The 21,017-nt window shown below is 44.6% G+C and overlaps 2 protein-coding genes across 10 annotated transcripts in view; one reads left to right on the plus strand and one right to left on the minus strand.

The window, feature by feature from the left end:
* The window catches only part of LOC109399236 (small conductance calcium-activated potassium channel protein), an 807,467-nt gene that overhangs the window by 605,383 nt on the left and 181,067 nt on the right, over positions 1-21,017 (minus strand). The window lies entirely within an intron of this gene.
* On the plus strand, positions 3,846-4,480 carry LOC134290647 (uncharacterized). Its single transcript, XM_062857826.1, has 2 exons — positions 3,846-3,998; positions 4,184-4,480. The coding sequence occupies exons 1-2, from the start codon at positions 3,846-3,848 to the stop codon at positions 4,478-4,480; spliced, it is 450 nt and encodes a 149-aa protein (XP_062713810.1).

A 21,017-nucleotide genomic window follows, 5' to 3' on the forward strand; every position in this document is an offset into this window, starting at 1 on the left:
TACCCGAACATGAGCAGGACTTGACATTCTTGATTCAGCTGGGGCAACGAGAAGCCTTGGGCTGCAAAACGGTGAGTCGATAAGGAGAGCGTCCAATATAGCTCTGGTCCTCACAAGTTCCTACCTCATGCTTCCACGGGTCAAACGATGACAAAGACCGCCAGCTAAGAGTTGTGTGCTTAGCTGGTAGCGCAGCCTGGGCACTGTTGTCCTTCTGACTTCAGCTAGATTGAGGAGGTACGATCCGAGTGTCTGTTCACCAAGGAGGTGCGGCTCAAACAGCGTCTGTTCTGGCATCCAGCGGCTGAGTAAGAAACGCTGCACCACGCCCAGCTAGATCCAAGGTGGTAGCCCCATCAGCGTGATCGTCCCAGTGTTGGTTGGGACGTTAAACAGAACTGGCACGATGGCCCTCCGGTGAGACAGGAGTGTTGGCGTAGGCCCAATAAGCCACCCGTAAAAATCCCCATTGCGAATAACATAGGAGAAAATACGACTCGATACAATCGGCAAAGACCCACGCGACGAAATAAGGCCTACGATTGGAAACTTGGAACATGGAATTGCAAGTCACTAGGTTTCGCAGGATGTGACAGGATAATCTACGACGAACTACATCCCCGCAACTTCGACATCGTGGCGTTGCAGGAACTTTGTTGGACTGGACAGAAAGTGTGGAAAAGCGGGCATCGAGCGGCTACCTTCTACCAAAGCTGTGGCACCACCAATGAACTGGGAACAGGATTTATAGTGTTGGGCAAGATGCGACAACGTGTGATCGGGTGGCAGCCGATCAATGCAAGGATGTGCATGTTGAGAGTTAAGGGCCGTTTCTTCAACTACAGCATCATCAACGTCCACTGCCCACACGAAGGGAGACCCGATGACGAGAAAGAAGCGTTCTACGCGCAGTTAGAGCAAACATACGATGGTTGCTCGCCGCGTGACGTGAAAATCGTTGTCGGCGACATGAACACGCAGGTAGGAAGGGAGGAAATGTACAGACCGGTAATCGGGCGAAACAGCCTGCACGCCGTATCGAATGATAACGGCCAGCGATGCGTAAACTTTGCAGCCTCCCGTGGTATGGTAGTCCGAAGCACCTTCTCCCCCCGCAAAGATATCCACAAAGCCACCTGGAGATCACCTGACCAACAAACAGAAAACCAAATCGACCACGTTCTAATCGACGGTAAATTCTTCTCAGATATAACCAACGTCCGCACATACCGCAGTGCGAATATAGATTCGGATCACTACTTAGTCGCTGTATGCATGCGCTCAAAACTTTCGACAGTTATCACCACGCGTCGAAGTCGAACGCCGCGGCTCAACATCGAGCAACTTCGTAACGTAGAAGTGGCTCAAGACTACGCGCAGCAGTTAGCAGTGGCCCTACCAACGGAAGAGCAGCTTGGCGCAGCTACACTTGAAGATGGCTGGAGGGACATCCGATCCGCCATAGGTAGTACCTCGGCTACAGCACTAGGCTTCGCGACTCCGAATCACCGAAACGACTGGTACGACGGCGAATGTGAACAGTTGAAAAACGAGAAGAATGCAGCATGGGCGAGAATGCTGCAACACCGTACGAGAGTGAATGAGGCACGTTACAAACAGGCGCGGAACAGGCAGAACTCAGTCTTCCGGATGAAGAAGCGCCAGCAGGAAGAACGAGATCGCGAAGCGATGGAAGAGCTGTACCGCGCTAAGGACACACGAAAGTTCTACGAGAAGCTGAACTGCTCGCGCAGAGGCTTTGTGCCACAAGCCGACATGTGCCGAGATAATCACGGGAATATTCTCACGAGCGAGCGTGAGGTGGTCGAGAGGTGGCGGCAGCATTACGATGAGCACCTCAATGGCGACGTTGCAAGTACCGAAGGTGGCGTGGTAACAGATCTAGGAGTATGTGCACAGGACGAAAGACTTCCGGCCCCTGACCTTCAAGAGATTGAGGAGGAGGTTGGCCGGTTGAAAAACAACAAGGCCGCTGGAGCAGATCAACTACCAAGCGAGCTTCTAAAATACGGTGGAGAAGCACTAGTGAGAGCACTACACTGGGTCATTACCAAGATTTGGGAGGAGGAAGTATTACCGGAGGAATGGATGGAAGGTATCGTGTGTCCCATCTACAAAAAGGGCGACAAGTTGGATTGCGGGAACTACCGCGCGATCACACTACTGAGCGCTGCCTACAAGATACTCTCTCAAATTTTATGCCGCCGTCTATCACCGATTGCAAGAGAGTTTGTGGGGCAATATCAGGCTGGATTTATGGGTGAACGCGCTACAACGGACCAGATGTTCGCCATCCGCCAGGTGTTGCAGAAATGCCGCGAATACAACGTGCCCACACATCACTTGTTCATCGATTTCAAATCGGCGTATGATACAATCGATCGAGAACAGCTATGGCAGATTATGCACGAATACGGATTCCCGGATAAACTGATACGGTTGATCAAGGCGACGATGGATCGAGTGATGTGCGTAGTTCGAGTATCAGGGACACTCTCGAGTCCCTTCGAATCTCGCAGAGGGTTACGGCAAGGTGATGGTCTTTCGTGCTTGCTGTTCAACATTGCTTTGGAGGGTGTAATAAGAAGAGCGGGGATAAACACGAGTGGGACGATTTTCACGAAGTCCGTTCAGCTGCTTGGTTTCGCCGATGATATTGATATTATTGCTCGTAAATTTGAGACGATGACGGAAACGTACATCCGACTAAAGAGTGAAGCCAGGCGAATCGGATTAGTCATTAATGTGTCGAAGACAAAGTACATGATGGCAAAGGGCTCCAGGGAGGAATCACCGCGCCCGCCACCCCGAATTCATATCGACGGTGATGAAATCGAGGCGGTTGAAGAATTCGTGTACTTGGGCTCACTGGTGTTCGCCGACAACGACACCAGCAGAGAAATTCAGAGGCGCATTGTGGCAGGAAATCGTGCTTACTTTGGACTCCGCAGAACTCTACGATCGAACAAAGTTCGCCGTAACACGAAGTTAACCATCTACAAAACGCTGATTAGACCGGTCGTCCTCTATGGGCACGAAACATGGACCCTACGTGCAGAGGACCAACGCGCCCTTGGAGTTTTCGAACGGAAGGTGTTGCGTACCATCTACGGCGGAGTGCAGATGGAAGACGGGACTTGGAGAAGGCGAATGAACCACGAGCTGCATCAGCTGCTAAGAGAACCAACCATCGTCCATACCGCGAAAATCGGGAGGTTACGGTGGGCGGGTCACGTCATCAGAATGTCGGATAGCAACCCGACTAAAATGGTTCTCGAGAGTCATCCGACCGGTACAAGAAGACGTGGAGCACAGCGAGCTAGGTGGGTCGACCAAGTGGAGGACGATCTGCGGACCCTACGCAGAGTGCGGAACTGGAGACAAACAGCCATGGACCGAGTGGAATGGAGGCGGCTAATATGTACAGCAGAGGCCACCCCGGCCTTAGCCTGACCGACAAACAAACGAGAAGCCTTTTCAGCTGAGATAGCAGGGTTGAATAAGAACAATTTAGTCAGTCCATCGTCTTTGATAATCAGGTTGAATCCAGTTCTCGTAAGTGGAATAATTTGTGTGGAAGGCCGATTTTCCAAGGCGCCAGTATCAGCAATTCGGAAACATCCGATGATTTTGTGTCACCTTCATTTACTGACAAGGTTGTCCTGCACCACTACTATTGCAAGCACTGCCATTCCGGATTACAGCTTCTCGTGTCCACTGTTCGTGAGCATTTCTGGATCACGCGCATCAGAAGTCTTGCCAACTCTGTGTTGCACGAATGCGTTCGTTGCTTTCGAACCACACCAAAGCTGTTAGACCAGCTTATGGTCGATCTGCAGTCGGAACGAGTATCTCCGGTACATCCGTTCCTTAGAGTAGGCGTGGATTATTGCAGACCGTTCCTGATCAAATACCCGGTTCGTCACGCGACTCCCACGAAACCTTACGTCGCCATTTTCATCTGCCTCGTTACGAAGGTAGTTCATCTCGAGATGATTTCACCAGCGAAGCTCTTCTTGCCGCCTTTAAAGATTCGTGGCTCGCAGAGGAAAACCAATTCTCGTCATGTGCGACAACGCCACAAACTTCGTGGGAACCAATCGTTAGCTGGTTGAGTTACGGCAGCTGTTAATTAACGATTATAATCGATCAAATGTTGCAGGATTCCGTCATTCGTGGAGCGATCGAGGACGGTACAGAGTTTCCCTTCATTCCGGCAAGATCTCCCAACTTCGGTGGTCTTTGGAAAGCCGCGGTTAAGTCCTTCAAGGGTCATTTCAAGCGTACCATTGGCGACCGTGTGCTGCAGTACGACGAGATGATCACCGTGTTGCCACAAGTTGAAGCGATCCTCAATTCCCAGCCACACACGCTGGTCAGTAACGATCTGTCGGACTTCGGAGCGTTGACGCCAGGTCACTTCTTGGTTCAGCGACCGTTGACAACAGTTCCAAGCTAATTTCTAGAAGATTTACTGAGGAATCGGCTGTCCATGTGGTCGCTAGCGTAAGACTACATCCAGCAAATCTGGACCAAGTGGTCCACTCAGTATCTTTCTGGACCAAATGGACCGGAAACGGGACAATATTTCTGTTGGATCTGTAGTCCTTCGTAAGCAAGACAAGCTCTCACCTCTCAGGTGGAAACTAGGTCACGTCATTCAGATCCACGCCGGATCAGATGGCAATAGCCGAGTTGTCACTGTCAACGCCCAAGACGGCTAATATTAGAAGTTCATTTCGAAGATCTGCGTCCTTCCAATCCGCGACAACTTGCAGTCTGAGCAGAACTAATCTGAATTCCTGTCGACAATTAGTACTGCACCTTTCAACTGTCAACATTTCCCAGGTTCATGTCAACCGAAACCACTTGAGAACTACCAATTCAGTATAACCATTTGTCATTAGTTGGTCATTCCGTGGTTAGCATCAATCGTATCGTTCTGCATGTGTGAAATCCACGGTGCCGTCCTGTCCGTCATTTGAAACACTTCCGATTATGTAGCCATTTTCATTTGCCAAGGTAGCAGAGGCGTAACATCCAAGCGTTCGTGGCGAAGGAGTATCTATGGTACCTCTCGATCCGCCTACGACCGCATCATCGACACGTCATCGTAGAATGCGTCTGCGTCGCCATTTTAGGTCAGGTTCCTGTTGAGCAGATTCTCCCTTCATTACTTTTTTGGAAATGCATTAATGGCAGGGCATCACAGTCACAGAAATTCGGAATTGAAAGTGGAAGTGGGTTGGAAATATTCTTCACAGGTACGGGCATTAGATAGGATAGTGCGAAAAATGACAAGGCAGTTGGCTAGAAAGTAGCTGAGTTATAGTCGAAAACTGCCTAAAATAGTTCGCTTAATGATTAAATAAGACTGCCGAGTCAATACAATAACCGCCCCCAGGTGATATCCAGTCGAAAATCTACCGTATTACTAAAATATAAGCAACTGGCCAAACGGTTTGGTACCCTACCCTAACTCTATAACAGCACTGGTATTATAACTTATACCGAAAGGATGCGATGACGTTATTTCAACATTCTCGATACTTACAAATTATTCATTACTACATAACTCGAGGAGCAAAAGAAGCTCAAAGAGTTTCGCACATGTCGAATAAGTTTCGTTTTCACAAAGTTTGCCCTTACTTTTATTAATTCAGATGTCACATTCATCTATGTTTCTCATCTTAATTGAACAAAAACGGATGCTGAGTGATGAATCTCCCGCTGCTCTGCTAGAGATCCCGCCATGACGAGATCGGGATATCCTGGAATGTTCCATCGCTCACTACATGCTGATTCACCCTTCCTGCCGTGGCGAAACAGAAGCACCCGTCATAAACAAAAGAGAATCATGGTTATCGGCGGAGGAAGCAAAAGCACTCCAGGAATGCCCAGATGAGAAGAGCTTCCGCATCGGTATCCAATCTTCATTGTTCTTCGGCTTCCTTCCTGCCTGCCTGACGGATGTTGCACGGGGCGGTGCGGTGCGGTACGCGATGGTGTTAGTGGATGGTATGTTTGTTCCGACAGAGATAGGTTTGTCTATTTTATTGTACGTGCAGCCACTTCAGAATGGCACAAATGAGAAAAGCACCTCCAGGGGCGCGTTGCAAAGGAATAACTCAAGTGCCATTCTTCCCGTGCCAACATGTGTGAGAACGGTGCGGTAGGTGGCAGGGAAGTCGTATGTTAAAGAACACCTCTTTCAGAAAGGGAACTAGTTTGTCTTAGAATTTTGGAATATATTGAATTGTTTAAAATTAGTACAGAATCTTTTTGTAATTAGTCCAATCTAAAGGTAGCATTTCAACCTGGTCTCTCCCGCATGTCACGGAACGACATACACGTCAGGTGACATTTTATAATTTGATCACGTTCGTCACCCCAGATATCGAGTGATTTCGGTTCCGCTTCTGCATTCAGTCGAAAACAACAATCCAATCGACAATTCCACCCACTACCGCAGCGCGCAGCAGCCCATTACTATGCATTTCGATTACATCCTGAAATAGCAAAGAGCAGCATTCATCCAGCATCCAGCCAGAGGCGGGGACCCTTAACCTTTAACGGCGCTGCTGATGTCGATGAAAACAGAGAGCGTACAACGACATCGTATGAAAAGTAAATGTTACGTGACACACGACCAGACCAGCTCGTAAACTTGTATTGCGGATTTTGCTGCTGATTGCCTGTAGTTTTATGAGGATCCGGTCGATGCGTGTTTAAACAACATTGAGTGTAATAGTGATGGAAACAATGGACTTTTAAATGGCGGTCGAACACATTACATTTCGCTTAATGGAGCATTGTAGGATATTATTTGATTGAAGATAGGATTATGATGATTTGATTCGAACAGCGGTGAAAGTTATACGGCATTACGTGGAATATGACCCACCTTGGACCATAATTGAACAGAAAAAGGAAATGAAGCCGCCAGGGGGCGTAGGAGTGTAGGTGCCAAGCGCGAGAAAGGCGACGCGCTCGTTAACAAGACCGAACGATCTAAGTACTCTGACGTCTTGAAGGCGATTAGGAGTGACGTGTGGATCTGAGAGCCGATGTGCGCAGTATTAGACGTATTCGTACGGGTAAAATGATCATAGAGCTCAAGCGCGACAAGAAGTGCAAGGACGCCGTCTACAAAAGTCTGGCGGAAGAGGTGTTTGGTGAGGGTGTCGAGGTGAGGGCTCTTACAGCGGAGGCAACTCTGAAGTTGAGGCGACTCTGAAGTTGAGGCGACTAGATGAGATCACCAACGCGGAAGAGCTCGTCACTATGGAAGAGCCCGGCAGGGCTGCAGGTTACCTTGGTACAGCTACCTGTGGCAGACGCAAATAAGTCCGTTAAACTAGGAAAGCTTAAGGTGGGCTGGTCAGTATGCCAACTGACCTAGCCCGAGCCACCGGAGGTTTGCTCCAGGTGTCTTTTTTTTTCTTCTAAACCATAGAGGGATAATCTGCAAGCACCCTAATATCAAGGATAGGGTAGTGTGGGGCTGAGGCCGTCTTCTACAACAATAGTAAAAGTACTCTCCTCATACCCACTAAACACATTCCTATGGTCGCCAAACACTACGTCTCTCCAGAACCACCAAGAAGGTATTGCTTCAGAGAGGGGTTAGTGCACATCGCAACCTCAAGGTTAGCTGCGTAGCCTAGCAGCAACGAACATCGATGACTCGCTCTGGGGAGTCCATCACGGGACAATGCTGGCGCTTAGCCAGTTTCCCGGGTGGTCCTCGCCACTCACCCGCGCTCAACTGCTTGGCAGACATCAAGAACTGATGCCCACGTGCAACCCGATCTGATCTTCCCGTAAGGAAGGGCATCACTACCCTTCAGGCCCTATCAGATGCACCCGAAGGTTGCAGACAGCAGGGTCTCACCTACCCCGACCCTTGCCGGGGACCCCTTTCCAACCGCGGGCTCGGATCCAACCCAGTAGACCGATGCCACGACAGCACCGCTTATGGGACTTCCTTTCCGCGGCCACTTAATCGCTGTAAGGGTCGATCTCGACCGCAGGGCACCGGTATGACTTACGAAGCCGACTCCGAACCCCTGGACCACCTCTTGTACTGCATCTGGACTAGCCATTCTCCGAGTCCACGCGCCACCTCCTCTGTAGCTCCCAGACGGTATGAGTGATAGCCGTTGAAACGGTGTTCCAGCCAAACTCATCCCTACACATTCTCTGGACCAAATTTTCCGGAGTTGTGTCCTCCCCGCATGTGGCAAGCATGCGGTCACGCATTGTGCGAAAACGCGGGCAAACGAACAAAACGTGTTCCGCCGTTTACTCTAAACCATTGCACACTGGGCATCCGGAAGAATCCGCATGCCCGAAACGGTGTAGATACTGTCGGATGCAACCATGACCTGTAAGGACCTGTGTCAGGTGCAATGTAACTTTCCCATGGCGCCTATTAATCCAACTATCTACCCTCGGTATCAACCTATGGGTCCACCTTCCTTTGGTGGAACTGTCCCACGCGCGCTGCCATTTGACCATAGAGGCCATCCTGGCAGTCCTGCGTATACCTCTTGTGCCGCACATTTCGACTGTCCTCACTGATAAGAATGCTGATAGGCACCATACCAGTAATGACGCAGAGAGCGTCGTGTGACACGGTACGGTACGCGCTCGGAACCGCTTCTTGTATCTGGAACCAGGACACAAGTCATGAGACAGTTAAGGCCCTTACAGAAGCAAGCAGTGCAGGCGCGGTGACGAAGGCCATTAGATACAAGGCTGCGTGAGTCCACTCACGTGTTTGATTTGCTCCGAAAAATCCGTGAACAACAAGCCACCCAGGTACCCAGCCCTCAAAAGAGCCATTTGTCAGCTAATCACAGTGCAGGTAACGCATCTGAACCTGAACCACTGTTACGCAGCTCAGCAACTGCTTTGTGAGGCAGTTTCTGAGTGGGGGACAGATATCGCCATCAAACCATCATTCATACCCACAGTCAATATCAATTGGGTCGTGGATGGGTCCAGAAAAAAACGGTGGCAATATAGACGACGGGTAAATATCCCTTGCAGAAGTCTACGAGGTCTTCGTGGTCGCCCAAGTAAAAAAACTCTTCTTCTGTAGCTTTAATACGCCTCCGCAGTGGTGGATCGAGCAGCTTGAGCAGATGATGGACTGTATGGCGACTGTGCTGACAAGGCGAAGGTCAGTGGTAATGGCGGGTGACTGCAATCCTTGGGCCATGGTATAGAAAAGCCGTTTGACGAAAGAGCGGGGTCAGATCCTGCAGAGGCTGTTACTTTTTGTAGTCTTGGTCTAACAAGTTCGAACTGGAAGATAGACGATACTTAGCTACACTCACAACGATCACCTGGCGGTTCGCTACAGTATCGACTACAACAACAGGCACCGGGTAGAGAAGGATTCGGCTAGGCCAAGGCCAAGCCCTCGTAGGTGGAAGACATCATACTTCAACGAAAAGGTGAGTGAAAGCTTCTTAGTCTTAGCGAAAACGAGCTGGTGGCAGTGCTCTCGGGTGCGTGTGATGCGACCATGCCTAGGCATGTCCACCCTAGAAATGAGAGACCACCTTACTGGTCTGGTAGACACAAGCGACTGCGGACCTACGCCGTGCCAGCCTACCGGTTAGACGGTGGATGCAGCGAGCACGAACTGAGGAAGAGCTAAACGAACGGCGGGTGGTGTTCGCCGTTGCAAAAGCCGCGCTGTAGACCAAGCTAGCAAAAACGCCTGCTTTAAAGGTCTCTGTCAGAGTGCCAATGCGAATCCGAGGGGTGATGTCTACAGGATCGCGATGGCCAACACAAAAGGTCGAACTTTAACCAATTCTTTCAAATTTATCATCAAGCTATTGCTGAGAGGCAAAATATAGAAGGATAAAAAGTTTGAATAACGTTTGCGTAAGATTTGAATAACTGTTTGGATTTTTAAGGAGATCAACAAATGTGTTTCAAGAAGGGACTGACTAATATTGCAAAGCAAAGCAAAGATAACCGTACACATCGTAGCTGTTATTCCACGATTGACGTCAACGATCGTTCTATATTAAACGCGTCACCGGTTTTACACAACCATGAAAACCGACTTTCCCACGAAAGTTATCACGCGCTTCTGATTCCGCATTCAATATTCGCGTCCCCATCTGCCTAACGCGAAAAACGACCGACTCACGGAAATAGTCGCACGTTTCCCACAGTATTGAACTTAGAGTGTACGGAGAATCAACTTTCAGGCTTCGATAGCTACTTTCGAATTATGTATTTTACTAAGAGTAGTCCCATGTGTTACCTGTGGTCGACAGCCGTTGAGGTAATTAAGCCAATTATTTTAAATTTGCTAAATGATTGTTGCGAACTGAAATCACTTTCTTCTAATATTGTTTATCGCTTCAATATTAGGCCTGCAACAGAACTACAAGATTAATTTACAGATATTGCAGACTCCAAGAGTCCTTATGAAAACGCATTGGCGAAATTACCCCAACTTCTTTTAGTATGTAAAGAAAAAAACTCGGAATGACCTCACCCAGTTCCATGTCGTCGGATGACCGCAGCCACTCCTTAACTCCTTCAATTTTCTGCAATACTGTTTGCTACCAATTGTGCATCAATTTTTATCACTTCACGAGGAAGGACATTATGCATCTGCCCCAAATACGTGTCACTTTTCACTTTTTCCTTCCAACAATGCAACGCGACCGAGATTCTCATCGCAACTGCCACAATCACGCGTCACGTTTTGTTTTTTTTTTTCGCCGAACAATGCAACCGGATCGAGAGCCCCATCGCAACTGCCCCTTACATGCACCATTTTTCACTTTTTCCTTCGAACAATGCCACCCGATCGCGATCCCCATCGCAACTGCCCCAAACACGCGTCATTTTTCCCTTTTTCCTTCGAACAATGCCACCCGATCACGATCCCTATCGCAACTGCCCCAAGCACGCGTAACTTTTCACTTTTTCCTTCGAACAATGCCACCCGATCGCGATCCCCATCGCAACTGCCCCAAACACGCGTCATTTTCCACTTTTTCCTTTGAACAATCTCAAAAAGGGACTGACTAATGTTTTGGAAAAAAATGAAAATAGCAACATTTTCCGTGGCAGAAGCCAAACTTCCTATACCTATAGGAAGTCCAAGAGTGTTTCTTAAGAATTAAGACAATTTCATATTTTTGTGGGATTGCGACAATTTGTTCTCGAATTTATCGGTGTCATCTTAAATGACAGATCATTTCTCACTCGCTAAATCTGCGGTACAAATGCCATATCCATTATTAAAAGCGTTTTAATCTGAACCGGTACTGAGAACCCATCAGCCCCAAAACATAAATCTCATCGTAGCACAGTCAGATTATTATCATATAACTGTCAGACAGTAAAAAGATAATTCCTGCATCAAAAGCCAAAGCTGCAAAGCACACTGAACCACGGGATAACTTTCCATTAGTTCGTGGCAGTTGCAAATCCCTCTAAGTCGACATTTAGCGTTTCCAGCTCATTTGCGTCTTAGCCAGCCAAACACCGATTGTAGCCCTCCTGGCGTCTGCGATCCAGATTAAATTTTGAAAGCGGAACCATCCCTTAATTGAATATTTCAAAGCGGATAAACATTTCCCAGCTTTCCTGTGTTGCATGCCTCAACAGTACACAACGACGGCAACAACAACAACAACCGCGCCGGCTGAAACGAAATCAAATAACCATTTGTAGACAAACGAAGTACATTTCCATGAAGTCGGTACTAATCCGTATGCTAATACTAATGCTCTTGCCATCGCGTCCGTGTCACCGTCTCTTGCAGCCTGTTCCAAAGAACACGCCAACTGTCGCTGGTGCTGCAGTTCCTTTAGGATCGCGCGCTAGTCCACAGGGGGTCGATTCTCTGCTATAAGGCATGGCGTAGCAGCCCGCACTCCATCAAAGATGAAAAATGGGAATTGTATATGAAACGCGAGATGAAAAGTGGGAGGGTGCCTACATCCAGCTGGAACATCACAGTAATGAACGTAAATATTTCACCCCGCTTCGCTCCACTTACTGCCACGAGATTCCCCGTTGTGCACTGTGGGTCAGAAGATTGAATTTTATGGAATTACAACTACAAATTTCGCCTGACTATAAGATTAAGATTCGACCATCTAAGAGCAGAGGGAACGTTGAATATGGCCACGTGTTCAAAAGTCAATACACCATACATTCACGGATCAATCGATGACATACTTTAGTGGATAAATCCTCACTTGTTGCATGGTTAAGGAAACAGTTTCAGTTTTTTTTTTCTCTTAACACCTTACTTAGCCCCAGGTTTTATACGCCCGTGTAAAACGTGTTAAAAAATTGAGACTTTTTTCCAGGAGTTCTTTTAGAAATCCTTCCTAACAAAAGAAATATTTTGCCGGGGCCCGTGGCGCAGTGGCTACACGTTCGCTTCATAAGCGGATGGTCAGGCACTTGACCCTCTTCTGAGCTCTCATAGCTCAAACGGACCCGGATAATTGGATATCGGCGAACGGCAACCCATAATGGACGACCCCCAATCGGACTGGAAAAGGAACAACAGCCATACATCATTTCATCATCATGCTCATCATTCTACCAAGGACAGGGAAGAAAAGTGAAAGCAGCGCAACGGCAACCAGTTCAATATAGTAGCATTAGAATAGAATACATTTGGAAACTGTACAAAGTGTAAGTGCAGCCGCCAATTGGAATCGTTCGCGTAGTGCCTAGTGGACAAAAGAGCTGTAAAATAGGTTAAGTTGCTAAGAATAAAAAAAGAAATATTTTAAAGGATGTTTCAGAGATTCGTCTTGAGATTTCTCCAAAAATTTATTCAATAATTACCCTACAAATTCCCTGAGAAATTCCTGTACGGTCTCTTAAAAATTCTATCTAAGACCCATTCAGAAGTATTCTTAGGATATTTTTACAGTTTCTTGCAGAGATTAGGATTCAGGTATTTCAGAGCTATTCTTCCGATTTAAAAAAAAAAAAATTAGGAAATCTTGCATGGTTTCCTGTAAAAATTCCTCTAGGTTTTTTTTTTTTAGATTTTTCCAGCGATTCCCTCACAAAATCTTCCAGGATATTTTTAAGAAATTCTGCCAGGAAACTTTCTGAGACCTCCAAGATTTTTTCCAAGATTTTTTTTAGAAAAAATCATAGCTTTCTCCAATTTTCTCAAAAGTTTTCAAGAGATTATACTAGAAATAAATTTAAGAACTACTCTTTAAAACCTTCTTTGAATTCCTTTCAGAAATACTCCACGCATTCCTATAAACATGCTTTGGGTATCCTTTTGAAAAATATTCTAGTAATTTATTTTCTCCTACAGTTCTCTTACAACATCCCCCATGGAATGCTTCACAAATTCCTCTAGAATTTTCTTCCTCTAAATAATCCTTCAGAAGTTTCTCCAAGATTTTCTCAAGCTGGATGGATTTCATCAGAAATTTCTTCAAATATTGTTTTTTAAGTTCAATCGCTAGTTCTATCAGGGTCATCCACGAGTTCTTTCAGAAATGCTTTGAGCGGTTCCTTCAGAAAATCTTCCAGAGACTCTAAAAGTTTTCACAAAGTTTTCGCGTATTCCTTTGTACATTTCACTAGAGATTCCTTCCAAAATTGCCCCACGATTCCTTCAGAAATTAATGCAGAAATTCAGTCCTCAAATCTATCATGGATTGTTTAAGAAACCACTTCAGCGGTTTTTTCAGAAGAAATTCTTCCAAGTTTTTTAAGGTATTACCCAAGGCTCTTTTCAGATGTTATATCGAGATTTTTTTTTACATTTTTCCTAGAAAGATATCTATGGATTCTCCGCCAGAGATTCATTCAGAAATTCGTACAGGTATTTCTCCAAAGAAGTTCACCAGAAATATTTCCATCGAAAATTTCCGCAGGAATGTGTCCTGAAATTTCTTTAGGAATACATGTAGAAATTTATTCATAGATTCTCGAATTATTACTTTCAGTGATTCAGGCAGGAATTCTTCCAGAGATTCCTGCAGGATTTCTTACAGAAATTCTTTCAAGATGACCTCCAAATAACCCTCCATGCATTTTTCCAGTATTTTTTCCGGCACTTCCAGGAATTTTGCAAAAAAAATTCTCAAACTTTTGTAGGAATTTCACCAAGCATAAGAAGCTTCTTCAGGTTTTCTCCAGGATGTTTTCCAGAAATTTCTACTGGAATTCATTAACCCAGCGATACCTTCTCTACTAACAAACACTCCTTCCAGTAGCCTTTGGTGGAGTCGCAGCGGCAAACGCGACCCTTCGCATAACAAAAGTTGGTACTAATATTCCTTCCCTCTTCCAACTTAACTGCAAGAACGTGGCCGGCGCCATTATCTATATATATAAAAATGAGTTTGAAATTCCTTTGAGGCAACAAAACTCACGAACGGATGAACCGATCAGCATGATTATTGCACGGTTTGATTCGTATTCGTGGTGGCTGTGTTTATATGTATAAAAAGTTATGAAAATCATCTTAAAAGAAGAGTAATTGTATTATCCGTTGCAAGAAAATAGAGAGCGAAAATGGTGCAAAATCGCTAATAGACCTCCGCTCGTACGTTTAATCGTTATGGTGCCTTTTACAATAAGTGCGCGAATGGGCCAAAGAATACTGCGCCGAAAACACCAACACGATTTACCGTGCTGGCGGAGGTATACGAGCACTCGCGCTCAAAAATTTTCGCGCAACGCATAATAGATTTACTAAATTCTTATGAGCGGTGAAGAAATTCAAAGCGATCGCACTAAAACCAATCTAGAGTGCGGTGCCAAAATGAGCCCACAACAGTTGTCAAACAATCGAGACCAAAACGGCAGTACAACGTCTGCCGGGACAGCTAGTTGTATCATAAAAAGAGTTTCTGAACCGTGCACAGTGAGAATGTCATTGGTTCGAATCAATCACGGAGTAGCTACCATAGACATGTGCAGTCATTTAAAGCCAAGCTAAGCTATGCTAGATCTTCCTGGGTATTCCTCTAGTGATTCATTCAAGAATACTTCCTGAGATTTCTACAAGGATTATTTTGAAAAAGATTTCTTCAGAGAATTCCTACTGGATTTTAGAACTATAGGGATTTCTTTGGAAATTTCATCAAGGCATTTCTTGAAAAATTCGCGGAGTTTTTCTGAAATTTCTCTAGAAAAAATTAACAATTCTACGGAGGTTCCTTCAGAAATTCGTCCCCAGGTCCCTTCAAGATGTTGTAAAGAAATCTCTTCAAATATTTCAGCAGAATATCCAACAAGGATTTTGTTTACAAATTGATCCTGAGATTCGTATAGAGATTCCTGTAGAAACTATGTCAGATATTCGTCCAGGAGTGGTGTAGTGGTTCATCCAGCAATTGTATTATTGGAAGTATTCCTGAAAGAATCCTGGAAGCAATATCTAAAAAAAACGATTATCTAAAGAAACATCTCAAAATACTGGGATAACTTGAGAGATTTTTAAGAGAAGTCTTTGAATTTTTAATTTCTGAATCTGGAATGTGTAAAAAATCTTGGATGAATATCACAAGAAACTCTTTGTGATACTTTCTGGATTCCTAAAAAGCAACATGAGAAAGTTCTAGATGATACCTGAGATTCCAAGGAAAAATTCTTGAGAAATTATTTGAGCAATTTTTAAAAGAATCTTTCAAAAATTTCTGCAGGTATCCCTGCAAAACTACAGACAAAAATACTAGTGGAATTCTTAAAAAAAAAATCTGCAATAAATTTCAAAGGATTTCTGAAGGAATTTTTGACGGAGTCATTGGAATAATTCTAGAAGACACAGAACTGTTCAAAGAGCAACTGAATAATTGCAGAGCCCTTTGTAGTTATTGATAAAAGATTTTCTTGAAAAAATGCCAAGGAATAGAATATAGAATCCCTGTATAGACGAAGGGTATTGTCGGCAGGTTTGTTCTCTTCGTCAAGGGGTTTTTTTGTGGACTTAATTGCCTGAAATTGGGACACATAACTCAGCTTGGTTGGGAAGGATTTGAGACCAGCTCTGAGTTCCACAGGTTTCAGAAAAACCCCATGGCCAAGAGAACAAAATTGCCGAGAACACGTAACACACCTGAATAAAACTCTGGAGATATTCTAAAGATAATTTTTGAAAGAGTTTCAATACAATTTTCTGAAAAAAATCTCTGAAACAATCTCTAGATCTCTGTTAAAAAATCTCCTGAAATTACATCTTTTGAAGAAATCTTTGGAGGGATTCCTGGAGTACCCTGTGTGGCATGTGATGCTCAATGAATACCTATAGCTCTTAGCGTGTTTATATCGTTGCCCTTAACCCACCGAGTATCACAGCGCAGATCCAGATCTTCATAGAACCCCTTTAAAATGTCCAAAAGAATACTTCTGGAGGAATTCCTTCAGATATGTTTGAAGAAATGCACGAAAGAACACTTGCACGAACTTCTGCAGTAATCCTTGAAGAAATTTCCAAAAGAATCCCTTCGCAGGAAGAATTGCTGAAAAAATTTCTTGAGAAACCCGTGGAATAATTTCAAGATGCATCTTTTGAGACATTTTTTGAGAAATTCCTTAAAAAAAATCAAGCAAAATTCCTGGAGGAATTCCTTAAAAACTATTTATGGAAATCTCACGCTCTCCAGATCGAAATCAATGGAGAATGGTTCAAGAGTGGTTCCTCAGCCATCGCTGTTTGGATTCTCACGGGAAGTTCCCATTTTTTTTTATTCCTGTTCGGGTTTGTCACTGCGACCAGTTTTTAGATCTATTGTGACATTACCCGTATCCTTAGTGTAGTGCATGTCGCATTACTCAATTGCCATTGAGGGGCAATAAAGTATCGATTTTGATACAGTTTTTGTTTTGTTTTCTTAGAAAACAAAACAAGAGTACTGATATTGGCCATGCATCGGAAACCTAGCATCACCCTTGTTTTACTGCTAAATTCTCCCCAGTAGGAAGTTTAGCACCCGGGTTTTAACATTAGCAGCAATATCATTCCAATAATGGGACATGTGTTCAGTAATAAGGATTCTAGTATGTTCCTTACGTACTAGCACTTTCCAGTCTTCGAAGAGTTAGTACATATATGGATCCCTAACCCAATTTGATTTCCTTTGCATTGAGTTTAGCCTCAGATGGTGAGGTTTTTAACTATATGCAAAGTAAAGTTGGTATGCTCAGTTTTATTCAAAAACTGGAAGTCACCAAAACACCAGCAGAAAGGACTAAATACTAAAATTCCTTGAATTACTAGAATACATGTTCCAAAATTGAAAAATAGGACGACACTAGATTTCGGTTTGGTAGATCTATCACCGCAACGCAACCCAAAAAGGCGATCTACCCACGTTACGGGCTCCGTTAAAGATCGAGCATCTTTTAAACCCCCTCAACCATTCATCCCTCAGCACGGGTCGCCTGACACCTTGGATTGGGGTTACCTGTTTGGTGGACTTTTACCCCCGGAACAGGTGGTCCGTAGTGCTATTCTAAGCCGGCAGCTACACGGGCAGGGAAGTTCCCATGCAAGGCAAGCAACTGTAGGAAGAATAGTTTTGACGATCAACACCACATGCTTCTTCACCAATTTTCCTGAACACCGGCCCCGCAAACATCCAGCTCAGTTACCCTTCATCGCCAGATCAAGCAAACCGTTAGTTTCCGAATGTTGCCAATGTAGCGACATACAGGAATGGCAAAATAATAAGGATCTAAGTCTTTCTCGACAACGGCTCATCTAGAACGCCAGGGGAAGCGAAGGCAGCTACAAAATTCGGAGTGACCGGCAATGAACATCTACTCTGCTTGCAATGGGCCAGTAGAGCTGAGCGGGTGAAGACGTATTACAGCTGATTAAGTTGCAGCTTTTGGGTGCGAAAAATATCACAAGAATCAACTTGAAGAAAACGACTACCCCGACAAAAGACTCAACCTTCCAGCCTAAATATGGGGCTTTAACGAACTTCCCAAAGAGTTTCCGCATCTGCAAGGAGTACCTGTTCAAAGCTACGCGACCACTGCTGGTCCCATGACCCTGATCGGCTTGGACGATTCTTTGTGATGACAAAACGGAAAAGTAGAGAATGAGTTACAGAGTTACAGATCGGTTGCTGCAGGCAAAATCAGACTGGGTTTTTGGTCTATGGAAACACGTCTGGCGAAGTTGACCACTTTATTTTTCAGATGTTCCACATTTCCATTCGCTCGCTCGATCAAGAACTCCACGACCTCAGGAGAATGTTTTTTATGTTTTGGTAGGTGCGGGCGCTACAACCTATACGATAGAAATCGACGATGATTGACGTGCTCGACAAATTCTGGAAGAAACTAATGCGTGGATGGAGTTTCCGCTATCTTGAGTGCTGTCTAGCATCAAGGCCCAACCTGTACGACAACGTGAAGACCCAGATTAGTCAATACCAAGCCAAGGAATACGAACATATGGCGAATCCTGAGGAATTGGCCAGTTTAGATTCGAAACGGGCTCTAAAAAAGTTCACGGTGAAACTCTTACAGGACTGCCCTGAGAAACTCCTACAGATAATTTCGGTGGATCTCCTGTAGGAAAGCACGGTTGAGCACCTACAAAAATTCCATGAGGAAATCCTGTGGGAACACCCGCTGGAAATTCTAGAATTCTAGATAATCCTAGATGAAATTATTATCCTGAAATAATTACCAATGCCACGGATAAGGCAGCATCCATTTATAACGTAACGCTAAAATCGACGATTTTGGACCCCCCTCCGTAACGCTTTTTTGTATGAAAATCCTAAAATTTCTGTATGGACCGTAACGCTTGGCCATACTACCCCCTCCTCCTAGAGCGTTACGTAATATGTGGACGGCACCTAATAACATTTTTGGTTGACTTCCTAGAAGATTTTCCAGTGAAACGTCTAAAAAACTTCTCGAGAGTAATTCCTGGTGCAACTACTGGAGATATTCTTGATGGAAGTCTTTGAGGATTTCCATGCAACACCTCTGTGGGAATCTGCGATGTAGCTTCTGCAAGATAGACATCGTGGTAATCGGTGGAACTTTTTAAACATTCCCGGTAGACTTCCTAGAGGAATTCCCGATGGTACTTTGGTAAAAGCTTGGAGCTTTATGATGAATTCCCGGTGGAACTTCTAGAATGATTATATGAGGAACTTCTAGATACCCGACTGCCACTGATGCGCATTTGTATTTCACGACTGACGTGACGGCCGTGAATATCTAAGAATCTGAAAAAAGTAAATTGATTGATCGCCTGTGCTACTCCAGTATCACCAGACGAGCTCCACTCACACAAGGAACCAATGAGATAGCTGCTTGGGACGAACAAGCATCTTCAGAGTGTGAGTATAGGGCACTGCACACCGCGGTTGCTAAAGAATGATTCAAATATTACGTAACGCAATGAGGGGAGGGCGGGGGTCTAGCACTGTGTTACGATTCATACAAAATTTCAAAATCTTCAATACAAAAGTTGTTACGTGGGGGAGAGAGGGGGTCTAAAATTGTCGTAGTCCTATCTATATTAAAATATGTTTGTTTTGAGCTGTTGGGCATCCTCTTGAAATGTACCATTACCAGTTTCATAGAGAAGTTTGTTTTACCAGTAATTTAAGAATTGTACTTGGCTCGCTCTGGCTGAATGAATACTTAATATGAATGAATGAATAAACACCAGTCCTCTAAATAAATTATTATGAACTGTATAACTGCATAATAAGGTGGCCCACACTTATATGAAAAACAAAAATTTCGAAAAATGCTAAGTCTTACCTCCTCAATCAGTTGTTTTGGACTCCCAGAAGCTACGTTCAAAATTTGAGCAAAATCGGTTGAGCCTAAGGGGGCGCTCAAAACGCTTGAAGTTTGTATGGGAAAACTTGGCCAAATGTATGCAGAAATTTTAAGTTTTCGAATTTTGCCGCTAGGTGGCGCTGTAAGCGTTCAATAATCAAATTCTTTGGTATTATTGTAGGTGACTATATGCCAAACAACTTTGTCGAAGACCGTAAGTTGATGCAACGTCTGTGAAAAAAGTTATACCCTAAGAAAAGTGAGGATAAACTTTATTTTTATTTTTCCAATACATGTAAAGGAATAATATCAATAATGAAATCTCAATACTTTGCCTCACTTTGCCTAGGGTACAACTTTTTTCACAGCCGTCGGATCACTTCGCGGTCTTCGACAAAGTTCTCTGGCATATAGTCACCTACAATAATACCAAAGGGTTTGATTATTGAACGCTTACAGCGCCACCTAGCGGCAAAATTCGAAAACTTAAAATTTCTGCATACATTTGGCCAAGTTTTCCCATACAAACTTCAAGCGTTTTGAGCGCCCCCTTAGGCTCAACCGATTTTGCTCAAATTTTGAACGTAGCTTCTGGGAGTCCAACACAACTGATTTAGGAGGTAAGACTTGGTATTTTTCGAAATTTTTGTTTTTCATATAAGTGTGGGCCACCCTACTGCATAACTATAAGTTCGTACCGAATTCTCCAGGAAATCCTTCCAAGACTCCTCCAGAATTTCTTGTGGGATTACCCCAGCAATTATTCCTAGGATCCCTTCAGGCATTCCTCCTGTGGTTTATCTCAAAATACATTTCAGGATTCCGCTAGGAGATTCTTCTGTTATTCCTCAGAGAGCTACATATGAGATTCTTCTTCCAGGATTACTTTTCTGATTCCTTCTGGAATCTGTAGAAGTTGGAATGAATTGAGAAATATTCTCAAGAAACGCCTTTAGACACTTAATACGGAACTCATAAAGTAATTCCATAAAGAAAGCCATGAAAAACTCCGTATTAGACTGTACGTAGTTCCTGAAAAAAAATCAGAAGGAATTCCCGGAGGAATACTAGTAGAAATTTCCGGAAGAATCCTGTAAGAAGTTCCCAGAAAAATCCCGGAATGAGATCCCGGAGGAATCCTGGAAGGAATGGCAGGAGGAATCCCTGAAGAAGTGTCTAGGGGGAATCGCAGAAGA

Source organism: Aedes albopictus, chromosome 3 (assembly GCF_035046485.1).
Source record: "Aedes albopictus strain Foshan chromosome 3, AalbF5, whole genome shotgun sequence".
In the NCBI taxonomy this organism is placed as follows: domain Eukaryota; kingdom Metazoa; phylum Arthropoda; class Insecta; order Diptera; family Culicidae; genus Aedes; species Aedes albopictus.

Coding starts and splice junctions, on each gene's coding strand:
- LOC134290647 (XM_062857826.1), top strand. CDS start 3,846: ATGGTCGATCTGCAGTCGGAACGAGTATCTCCGGTACATCCGTTCCTT. Junction 3,999..4,183: donor TCATCTGCCTCGTTACGAAG/GTAGTTCATCTC, acceptor CAAATGTTGCAG/GATTCCGTCATTCGTGGAGC.